This window comes from Propithecus coquereli, unplaced genomic scaffold, assembly GCF_000956105.1.
Source record: "Propithecus coquereli isolate 6110/MARCELLA unplaced genomic scaffold, Pcoq_1.0 Scaffold34, whole genome shotgun sequence".
NCBI lineage: Eukaryota > Metazoa > Chordata > Mammalia > Primates > Indriidae > Propithecus > Propithecus coquereli.
Window position 1 is genome coordinate 6,928,533 of NW_012149063.1, and position 12,963 is coordinate 6,941,495.

Below are 12,963 nucleotides of genomic sequence, written 5' to 3' on the forward strand. Positions count from 1 at the left end.
GCCTGGCATGGTGGCTCACACCTATAATCCTAACACTTTGGAAGGCCAAGGCAGGAGTATTGCTTGAGGCCAGAAGTTCAAGACCAGCCTGAACAAGAGCGAGATCCCACCTCTACAAAAAATTTTTAAAAAATTAGCCAGCCATAGTGGCACATGCCTGTGGTCCCAACTACTTGGGAGGCTGAGGCAGAAGGATCACTTGAGCCCAGGAACTTGAGGTAGCAGTGAGCTATGATGACACCACTACACTCTAGCCTGGATGACAGAGTGAGACCCTGTCTCAAAAAGAAGAAGAAGACGAAGAAGAAGGAAGAAGACGAAGGAGGAGACGGAGGAGGAGGAGGAGGAGGAGGAGGAGACGGAGGAGGAGGAGGAGAAGGAAAAGGAGAAGGAGAAGGAGAGAAGGAGAGAAGTAGAGAAACCCAGCACTAAGTGATCAAATTATTTTCACCAATAATGACACAAATCAACATTGCATTCCTTCGGATATAATGTACTGAACATAGCTTCACTTCTGTGTTAACACCAAAAATGTTTGAATCATGAGGTATGAGAAAAATCCAGAGAGACAGTCTACAAAATGACTAGCTTATACTCTTCAAAAATGACAAAGTCATGAAAAACAAGGACAGACTAAGAAATTATTTCAGATTGAAGATAACTAAAGAGATAAGATAGTAATATTGGATCAATGTTAATGTCCTGATTTTGATTTACTGTCCTGATTTTTGGTTTACTATCGTCACATAGGAGAATGGTTTTGTATTTAGTAAATATAAACTGATGAATTGAAGTGCAATGTGGTATCATGGCTGTAACTTATCCTCACAGATTCACAGAATCTGGGTAAACATGGGTATGTAAGCACTCTGTATAATTTTGCTGCTTTTATATAAATTTGAAATAATTTAAAAATAAAAAATTTTTAAAAGGACACTGAAGTCACCTTGAGGAGCCAATTTGAGGGATATAATTTGAGCATGAAATTAATGGTTGTGACAGATTAAAACCTTGAGTAACACTGATATGAATAAATATATGAATGAATAGATGAAGATGAGAAGGTTTTCCTTGCAGTACAATGCTAACAAGTGAAGGAGGAATAATGGAATTACAAAACCACCATGTGAGAATCACCATAGTAATAATTAATTCATCAAAAAAAATCAATGGATGCTACAATTACTAGATGAAAGTGGAAAAAGTGAATGGATTCGGTATATATTTTATAGTTAGAACTCACAGGAATTGCTGATAGACTAGATGTGGGGCAGAGTGGAGTAAAGGGAGAGAAGAATCAAGGAAAAATCTCTGACGCTGACTTAAGCAACTGAGGCAATGATAGTGCTATTTATTGAACTATGAAAGTCTGGAGGAAGAACAAATTTGGTACAAGAAGGTGAACTCAAGAGGTCCACTTGGGACACGTCAAGTCTAAGGCCCCTATTCAGATATATCCAAGTGTCAACATCAAGTAGGCAGTTAGCGATTTAAGTCTGGAGTTCTGCAGAGCTTGGGGCTAAAGACAGAAACTTGGAATTTATTCACACATTCAAAATAGTGAAAAACTGGTAACAAACTAAATTCTCAATAATAGGGAAATGGTAAATAAACTGTGGTAAATTTATATAATACAATACTAAATATAAGCAATATATTAGAAATTATTTAAATTTGTATTTTTTAATCTTGAAAGATATTAATAATACTCCAAGTAAAGCAAGTATCCTATTTCTGTAAGAAAGTGTGTATACATTCAGGGGAAACAAAGTATTTACAACTATTATGTCACGGTAGAAGAAGAGAGGAAGTAGAGGTGATTTTTCACTGCTTTCATTATACATTTGTTGTCTGAACTTCCTACACTGAACCTCTATTACCTTATTTTTTCCCTAATAAAAGTTTTACTTATTTTTCCTAACTAAATATACAATACATACTTACTGTTAAAAAATTCAACCACCATAGAGGAATGTAAGAATGAAGTAAAAATCACTGTAAAAGTCCACTACCCAGAGATAATCATCAATTAGTTTGTGATCTTCATTTTATATATTTTCCTATGCATATACACATATACAATTTTACATGAATGAGATCATATAATACAAATTATTGTTGTACTTCATACTCCACAGAAAAAAATAACTGCAAAATTAACAACTGGAAACATCCTTCCTCTCCCTTCTCCCTACTCTGCATTACTTTTATAATCACCCAAAACAATAATGCTACATTAATTTTGAAAGAAAACCCCTTCTACGTGACTTTAAACACATCACGTATATATTTACTCAGTCTATACAACGTCACCAAATAAAAAATAGTATAAAGTATTTCTTACCTTGCTGGTTTGTGGTACTGGCAAAGGAAATCAAACCTTTCATCTGGCACAGGTACTCTGCTCTCATTAGGATCAATAGTGCAGAATGGGAAGTTTTCTGCTGAAGCCTGACTATTGGTTAATACATTGAAGAAAGTAGATTTCCTAAAATGAATAAAAGCAATTTCAATCAATTCTTAGGTTAATGCCAAGAAAAATTTATCTCACCCTAATTTCAATCCTCAAATAAGATCGATGAGGAATATAAAACCAATCTGGGAAGCAGGGAGGTGGGGGTGTGAGGGAAGACACCCAGAAAGAACACATTTTCACTAACAAAAAGGAATTAAATTTACAGCAACATAGCTCATGATTTATATTAGGTCATGTTCCTACTCCAGTCTATTTAAAACTTTGGAAAAGCATGTTCCCAAAGATTCTTTGTTATAAATGATAGCTAGAACCTCAGGTTATACCACAAAATCTATTTTTTTCATAATGAGCCTGGTATCAATTCACCTATAGGTAACATAATCTTCTCCACCATGAAATGTAGAAGGTGTGTATCTAGTTATGTCAGTCATTTCCTAAATATTCTGAACTGAGGAATAGATGTTACATGTCTGACAGGAAATGAGAGTCATTGGAGCTCAGACTGCCTTCTAATTGTTAGGACATAAGGATTACTGGTAAATCTAGAATTGTGAATTATGAAAGTCAAAATGTGAATTTTTTTGAAGATATGACTTAAATTAAGAAAAAAATCTATTAATATGGAATAAATTTATCACTAATTTTCTAATTATCTGGTTGTTATCAGGTAATATGGGCTCAGATGATGTCAACTCACAATAACACCAACCATATTTTTTAAAATATGATAATTACAGTGCCGAAAATCATAAACTAAAATCCAAAGCAAAATGGGATTTTTAAAGGCTTGCTGATTTGTTTTGTGCTACTTTTCAATTCAATCACTAATAAAGACAGTAGAAAATGCACCACAGTGACTTTTCCTTGCTCCAAATATAGGACACATGAGGAATTTAAAATAGGAATTACTATCATCATTTTTTTAACTAGAGGAATTGAGGAAGTAGCTACGGATTACCTGGTAATTGTGAGACTGGTGCTTGCTAACTCTGACTAGATATGATTACGTAAAAATGTTTGCATGTGGACCAAATCTGATAACAAAGGCAGCCTCAAACAGTATAATGGTTGTGTTAGCACGGTAAGATTATGGATGATTATTTCTCTCTCTTTTCCAAACACTTTCTACGGTAAAAATAGATATTTCAGATGAGATTTAAGTAGCCTATATTCATCAGGAGAAATTTATACTTAACGGCAGTTAGCTCATTTGATTAAACTTTTAAATTAAAGAACCAATCTCTTTTTTAAAAAAAAATTCTGAGAACCCTATAAAGAATGATGAACAAAAGGCGGCATCATTTAAGTACCACTGGTAAGAAGGATGTTTTAGCAACAAGATACCCACCTGTAGGTCTTTAAAATATTGTTCTTATATCACATTCAGGCTAAACATTTTAGGGTCAAATAGAAATGTTTGCTAAAACAGCCAAGCAAATCATTACTGGTTACTTAGAGCATCACTAGTCAAACCAGTAGTTTTCAAATGCCCCTATAACAGAGTCAGCTGAGGATAAAGGCATGTATTATCAGACCTCTTTCCAGACCTATTAATGTAGGTCCCTGTAGTTTAAAAATATCTCATGTGATGCAAATTTAAAGTCAGGTTTTGGAGACACTGGGCTAGATTCAGACTCAGCTAACCACCCATGGAATAATGCTGGCTATTGTAGAATGTATACTGGCAATCCCTAAGAGTCTAGTAACAATCCCAAAACTCCACGAATAATGATTAAGAGGAAATCACTGGTTTCTATAGGGCTGGCTTTTAATTTCAATCCTGTTAAGATAAATGTCACAGTACTTAATTTAAAATAATCTGTACATTTATTAAGGTAAAGTCCATCTATTTCCAAAAAGAGTGTGAAGCTTAATACAATGTAAAACATTAACACATAATAGAGTTGATAATTTTTAAAAAGAGAATTCATATTCAGACTATGATTTTAAATAACATGTCCATTTAAAATGACCAGGACTTCTTGAAGAAATAGCTAGTTTTGGGTCTGGGACCAAAAAAAAAAATACAAGACAAGCCTCAAACAACTTTTCCCAAGGGAAAACAAGGATGCTATTAAAGACCATAGAGTCCTGTCAAAAGCACTCTGGAGCCAATTTGAATAGCCCCACTGGCCAGTTTATAGGCAATACAGAGGACAGAACATATTAAATGACACCATGGGATACAATCAACAAAACCCACACTTTGGAAGATTCTATAAGACAAATAACCAGATTTCTTCAACAAGTCAATTGGGTGGGGGGTTACTTCTGCTTCTGAGTGAGATGCAAAAAGCTAACAGCAGACCAGCAACCCCACCTGGACCCAGAAAAGCCATATAAAATGCAAAATACAGAAATCATCTGTTTATAGGGGCTGGGGTTCTGGAAATGTAAAAAAACTTCGAAGAATTATTAGTGTTTTGATCTCTATGGCCACTTTTACCCTGGGGACATGTGCACATTCTGGGCAAAGGAAGGAGGCAAGAATCCAGGCTTTACACCCATGGAAAGCTGATGCTTAAGGAGAGAGAAACCAGCAAAGCATTTGGAGGAGACCTGGAGAACCTCAAGCACACCACCAGTTTTCCTCTCGGGATATTTCCCTTAGGAGGCAAAACTACGAAAGTGTGCTCAAATAATTGTTAATACAGATTGATCCACTCTCCATACCTCTTCCCTTTCCATAAAAAAAAAATTAAAAGTGATAGTTAAGTTCCCAGGAGAGTCTATGAGTCCTCATTTATCTAAAATGTAATGAAAATACTATATACTTGCAATGAAAATATTACAAAATAGTACTGCAATAAAAGTACTTAAACCAAAATTAAAATTTGTTAATTTAAACATTTATGGAACACTTGAGCATAACATCATGAGGCCAAAATAAAGCGCTATTGCATTTTTGTATGCCATAATTAAAAAACTGCTCATTGCTATTACCACAATCAATTGCAATTCTACTAGAAAAAAGGCCATAGCCAGTTTACAAAGTTTTTTTCAAATTCAGGGCTACTACCAAGTATAGTATTTTTGATTGTCTACCTGGACAAAAGTAAGGATTTTTATAATTAAAAAAAAGGTTTTCCCTTAAAACATACCATATGGTAAAATATAGCAAAAGAAAGTTCCATTATTTCTTAAGCAGAAAAAATTCCTCTATACATTCAAACTAAACTTGGAAGACAAATCTCCATTTTCACAGACTGTCTCATTTTAGATGGATTTTAAATTTCATAAAGCCAAAATCATCTGTATCTTCCAATAGCTTTGTAGGTATAAAAAAGTAAAAAGAAATAAGGAAGAAGGAAAAAGAAAAATTTCTAAGGATTATTACTATAGGCTTCAGTGGCAACTTAAGACATTTTGATCTACTCAAATCTATGAAAGAAAAGCCTTGTAAAAGCGAAGAATTTGAAAGTTTTGGCCTAAGTCTGAAGTGTTAAAGCCCATGGGCTTTTTATGAAATGAGAATTTTATACACACACACACACACACAAATACAGATCCCTTGAAGTTATTATTAAATCTTGAAAGTAGGAGAAAGATTCAAAGTTGTAGGAATTTCTCTCATGCAAGAATGGGTTTACATAAATTATTTCAGCAATGATAGCATTAAAAGAAAAAAACAGTGGCTAGACTTAATGTATGCCCCCTCTACTTAGGACCTCAACACTTTATTTTGGAAATTACATATTTTACTAGGTCAAGTAAATCTGACTGAATAAGAAGTTTTACGTAAAACCTTATGCAAAATATGAATAGCAATATGTATTGGGAAGTCAGGATACCAATGCAAATTCCCACAACATTCTGAACTAACCATTTAAACATACATCCAAAACATGAGGAGAAAGTAAAAAGCCCTTTCAAAATGTTTTGAATTTAGTTTATAACTAAATTGTTAAAAGGATCTATCTGATACAGAAATAAATACCATTGCATGTGTATACATGGGTAAGTATAACTATGTATATTTCTTAACTCTGTCAGATAAGAGGACCTAAAAACAGTAACATCCCAGCAGCAATAATCATACCTAGAGAAATGTCTATTCAAAGAAGATACACAAATGACCAAAATGCATATGAAAAGATGATCAACATTACAAATCATCAGAGAAATGCAAACCAAAACCACAATGTGATATCACACATCTCATACATCTATTAGGATGGTCATTACCAAAAAAAAAAAAAAAAAAAAACCAGAAAATAAGTGTTGGTGAGGGTGTGAAGAAATTGGAAACCTGTGCATTGCTGATAGAAAGTAGAATGGTGCAGAAACTATGGAAAACAATATGAGGTTCCTCGGAAAAAAAAAAATTTTAAAAGGTAGAACTACCATATGATCCAGCAATCTCACTTCTGGGTATATAGTCAAAAGAATTGAAAGGAGGATCTCAAAGAGATATTTGTACACCTATGTTCATTGCTTCATTATTCACAATAGCCAAGAGATAGAAGCAAATGTCCACCAACAGAAGAATAGATATTATTCAATGGAATGGATATTATACAATGGAATATTATTCAGCCCATAAAAAGGAAATCCTGTCACATGTGACAACACGGATAAACTTTAAGGACACTACGCTGAGTGAAATAAGCTGAGAAGGAGAAATGGCAGTGGGTACAGAGTTTCAGATGTGCAAGATGAAAAAGTTCTAGAGATATATTACACAACAACGTGAATACAGTTAACACTTACTGAACAGTACACTAAGAATGGTTAAGAGGGTAAATTTTATATTATGCATTTCTTACCACAATTCCACCCCCCTCAAAAAAGCCCACAGCCTGAGAAAACATCAGACAAACTCAGATTGAGCGATATAATACAAAATACCTGACCAGCAATCTTCAAAAATAAACTTTTTTAAGGTCATGAAAAATAAAACACTCAGAAACTATCACAGACTGGAGGAGACAAGAGGCATGAGGGCTAAATGTAACATGGTATTCTATACTGGAAAAGAGAAAGGACATTAGTGGGAAAACTGGTGAAATCCAAATGAGATCTATAGTTTCGTTAATAATAAAAAAAGTAAATATAACTGACCCTTAAACAACATGGATTTGAACTGCGAGGGTCCACTTATACAGACTTTTTCAATAAAAGTTACACTGAGTGTGCCTGCCTGTCTTACCTCCCCTTCCAGCTCCGCCACCCCTGAGACAGTTAAGACGAACCCCTCCTCTTCCTCAGCCTACTCCACATGAAGATGACAAAGATGAAGACCTTTGTGATGATCCACTTCCACTTAATGAACAGTAAATATATTTTCTCACCATTATGATTTTCTTAATAACATTTTATTTTCTCTAGCTTACCTAATTGTAAGAATATAGTACATAATACATACAACATAAAAAATACAGGTTAATCGACTATTATGTTATTGATAAGGCTTCCAGTCAACAGTAGGCTATTAGCAGTTAAGTTGCGGGGGAGTCAAAAATTATATGTGGATTTTCGGCTGTGTGAGGGGTCAGCATTCCTAACCCCCACATTATTCAAGGGTCAATTGGAAATTAATAAGCAAAAAAAAAAATCTATCTGAAATTATGTGGTGATGCAGCAATAAAAAGGCTAGAATTCTGAAAAAGAAACTTAATAAAAATGAATAGACTTAAAAGAAAATGCATTTATCTATGAAGTACTTGCAAGGAACACAATGACTGCTAAATAACAGAAAAGAGTAAACAGGGAAGCAGATAAGAAAAACAAATAAACTTAGCTCTACAATTACCCCCAGCTTACTGCCTAATAATGGTTTAAAAGCCACAGTACCAGGAGAGGGAACCAACACAACCCAGTAGTCATGCCAAGTTGAGGAAACTGAGATGAGAGTTAAGAGACCAAGGCAGCCAGCAGAATTTACAGGAGAGTGTACTAGGAACTCAGGAGCTGCAGAGGGTCCCCTCAAGAATACGGATGAGTAATGATTTGCGCATGAGTAAGTTCAATATCCACAAGGCCAGGGAAAGAACCACCCAAAAGTAGTAGGATGAACAATTCTCAGGGCTGACACAGAGACAGTTTATATTCCGATCTATCAGCCAAAGTGGAGAGATCTTGTAATACAAGGGAATTTCGATAGAGTCCTCAAAAGGGTCACATCTTAGTACTAGGGCTAACATCACACCAAAACAAAAAAATTATATAAATCCATCATAAGAAAACATAATAGGAAGCCTCAAAACAATTAAAATGATACACAAGTAACTAAATGCCATACCAAGGTCCAACACTCTTTAAAGGAATACAACAAAATTCAGCACTCAACATAAAATCTACAGTGTCTGGAATCCAATAAAAATTACAAGGCATGCAAAAAAGCAGGAAAATATATGTCAAAATCAGGATAAAAGTCAATAAATACAAACAAACCCAGTAATGACCAAGATGATGAAATTAGCATAAAAGAACCTTAAAATAAATGTTATAAATCTTTTTAAAATTTTCTGAAGGATATAAAGGGAAATATAAAGACAATAAAGAGGGAAATGAAAGACATGAAAAATATCCATGGACAAGTATTGTATGAAAAATACAATATCTGAAATAAAATGAAATGGAAATGGAAAATACACTGGATATGATTAACAGCAGATTGTACACTGCAAAGAAAAAATATTGAAGACAGAGCAATAGAAACTATCCAAATGAAGCATAGTGAGGAAAAAAGATTGGAGAAGGAAATAATCAGAGCTTCAGCAGGATGCTATCTATTAACACACACATTTACATTCATGCATACCTTAACAATGGGGATACATTGTGAGAAATAAGTCCTTTGACAATTTTGTTATTGTGTGAACACCATAAAGTACACCTCCAGAAACCTAGATGATATAGCCTACTATACACCTAGGCTATATGGTATAACTTATTGCTCCTAGGCTACAAACCTATATAGCAGGTTCCCATACTGAATACTGTAGCCAATTGTAACACAATGGTAGGTATTTGTGTATCTAAATTATATCTAAATATAGAAAAGATATAGTAAAAATACAGTTTAAAAAATAAAAAATGGTACATCTGTATAGAACATTTACCATGAATGGAGGTTACAGGATTGGAAGATGCTCTGGATAAGTTAATGAGTGAATGTGAAGGCCTAGCACATTGCAGTATACTACTATAGACTTTATAAACACTGTACACTCAAGCTATACTAAATTTATTTTTTTTAATTTATATTTTCTTCAATAATACATTAGTATTAGCATACTGTAACTTTTTTACTTTATGAACTATTTCTTTTTTTTAACTTTTTGACTCTTTTGTAATAATACTTAGCTTAAAACACAAATACATTGTACAGCTATACAAAAATATTTTCTTTCTTTTTAACCATATTCTATAAACTTTGGACCATTTTTAATTTTTTTTAACATTCTAAACTTTTTTGTTAAAATCTAAGACACAGGCCAGCCGCAGTGGCTCACGCCTGCAATCCCAGTACTCTGGGAGGTCGAGGCGGGAGGATCGCTTGAGCTCTGGAGTTTGAGACTAGCCTGATCAAGAGTGAGACCCCGTCTCTACCAAAAATAGAAAAAATTAGTCAGGTGTGGTGGCAAGCGCCTATAGTCCCAGCTACTCGGGAGGCTGAGGCAGGAGGATTGCTTGAGCCCAGGAGTTTGAGGTTGCAGTAAGCTATCATGACACCACTGCACTCTATCCCAGGCAACAGAGCAAGACCAAAAAAAAAAAAAATTATGTAGAAGAATCAAGATAAGATGACAACAAACTTCCCATTAGAAAGCTAGAAGAAAATGGAAGATACCTTCACAGTGTTTAAAGAAAAACCGTCAACCTAGAATTCTACCCAGTGAAAATATCTTTCAAAAGTGAAGACAGGCCAGCCATGGTGACTCACATCTGTAATCCTAGCACTTTGAGAGGCCAAGGAAGGAGGATCACCTGAGGCCAAGAGTTCAAGACCAGCCTGAGCAACATAGCAAGACCCCATCACTACAAAAATTTTTTTAAAAAATTAGTCAGGCATAGTAGCAAATGCCTGTAGTCCCAGCTACTCGGGAAGTTGAAGCAGGAGGATTGCCTTGGCCTAGGCATTTGAGGTTGCAGTGAGTTATGATGATGCTACTGCACTCAAGCCTGGGTGACAGAGCAAGACAGTCTCAAAACAAACAAACAAAAAAAAAAGATGTTTAGACAGATGAGCTACCCAAACAATGAAAAAAAAATGAAGACGTAAGATGAAAAGATGCTCAATATCATTAGCCATTAAGAAAACAGAAACCAAAAATGTCACACCTTGACTATAATCAAAAAGATAATAACAAGTGGGCAAGCATTTGGATTAACTGGAACCCATATACGCTGCTGGTGGGAATGTAAAATAGTACAATCACTTTAGAAAATAGTTTGGCAGTTTCTCAAATAAGTATAAAGAAATGAAAAAATATGTCTACACAAAAATTTGTGTATTCTAAGGCTGAGGCAGACTATAAATAAGCCTGAAACGCACTGTGTTACCAGAAAGTAGAAAGTACTCAAAAAATAAAAGAGACATGTCAAAGGAATACGAGTGAACATGAAGGCTCCTAATAATCAAAGCTGGGCAGTTTGAGCAGCAAAATAAATAACAGTAATGGATTATAACCAACAAAAGAAAATGAGACTCCATACTGATAAAAATAAATTATAATCAAATATTACACATGAATAAATGGGAGAGCCCTTCTTTACAATTCTATACAATAGAATTTCACTACTCCTATAAATGTAGAAGAAACAAAGGAAATTTTTTAATCACCATTTGGTAAATACCACAATAATAACTGTTTCAAACAAGATTCATTAGTATGTGCCAAAATTAGGAGGCTCTCTCTCATTCTCTCTGTCTCGCCCACTCTCTCATCATGTGATATATGCACGCACCCACTCCCTTTCTCCTTCTGCCATGAGTGGAAGCAGACTGAATCCCTCGCCAGAGGCAGATGCTGGCACCATGCTTCTTATACAGCCTGCAGAACTATGAGCCAAATAAACCTCTTTATAAATTACCTAGCCTCAGGAATTCCTTTATAGCAACACAAACAAAGACTAATGCACAGGATTGTGAAAAATAATAAATTGTTGTTTTAAACCATGAACCTTTAGAGTGGTTTACTATACAACAACAAATACCTAAAACAATGATGATAATTATCTGGTGATTTTTTTTTTTCTACAATCTTTTCCCTCAGCAATAGCAAATATCTTTTACAGACTCTGTGACTGGTTTCTGGCAAATTGGGAGAAGGCAAGTCGTGGGAACAGGAAAAAACATTCCCAGAATCATCAGCTAAGCAAGACAATTACTCCCCTGGGGCAGTTCCTGAGTGTTTGAACAGGGTATACTAGTTGTCCCCAACATCCAATCTCCCCTTCTTTCAGTGTAATAGAATTATTAACTGAAATACAGCCATCAATAAATACTATATTTCCTAGCCTTCCTTACAAATAAATTCTTATGACTAAATTCTGGACAAAGGGATGTCAGCAGAAGCATGACATAGTAGTTTACAGGGAAAAGAGACTACTGGCCAAGTCTGGCCGTTTGACCCTGTGGATACCAGCTGTCTGGAATTCACAACATCTTAGACTATGCCCACGGACTGCCAAGCTGCTAGCTGAAAGGTGCTGAGGTACCTGATGACTTCAGGAAGCAGAATCACCATATCAATCCATAGTGCAAAATGCACACTTTCACACTTCTACCTAAAAAAGAAAATTCTGTTTAACCAAGGTTATCTGAGGTTTTCTGACCTTGTTCTGTTGCCCAGACTGGAGTGAAGTGGTGCGATCATGGCTCACTGCAGCCTCCAACTCCTGAGTTCAGGCGATCCCGAGTAGCTGGGACTACAGGCACATGTCACTACGCATGGCTACTTTTTAAATTTTTTGTAGGGACAGGGTCTCCCTATGTTGTCCAGGCTGGTCTCTAACTCGTAGCCTCAAGTGATCCTCCCACCTCAGCCTCCCAAAATGCCGGGATTACAGGTATGAGCCACATCACTCAGCCTGACACTCTTAATTGAACCTAACTCCATCTAATGCAGTGGTAGCAACAAGAAGAGCTGTCCTTGATAGAAGTAAAGAAGTCTAGAATGCTGTATCAAAATGTAGTTTCCCCCAACAGCCTCTAAGCCTCACACCCACAACACACTGGTCCAAGAGGAGCTAATTTATACAGAATCACTCAGGTAATAAAAAGCAGTACAGAACTAGAATCAAATCTCCATATTATTATTTTTTTTTATTCTAGCTCCTTCCAGACAAAGAGGATAATAAGGGTGGCGGGAGGGCAACAGGGAGAATTTGAGGAGAAACAAAAAAACACTTCCATATTATTATTTTTTTTTTTAGAGACCCCTGAAAGGGTAGATATTATTTTATATTGTGTCCCAGAAGTAAAGATATCCAAATATATGTAACATGTAACATTTAGTCAGCTAGATAAAAACTCAGGA

The 12,963-nt window shown here is 35.3% G+C and overlaps 1 protein-coding gene across 1 annotated transcript in view; it reads right to left on the minus strand.

Annotated features, from left to right (window-relative positions):
- Positions 1-12,963, minus strand: part of OLA1 (Obg-like ATPase 1) — a 167,371-nt gene that overhangs the window by 149,885 nt on the left and 4,523 nt on the right. The window contains exon 3 of the mRNA XM_012650767.1: positions 2,345-2,488. Coding sequence (XP_012506221.1) covers positions 2,345-2,488 — 144 coding nt within the window. The remainder of the gene's footprint in view (positions 1-2,344; positions 2,489-12,963) is intronic.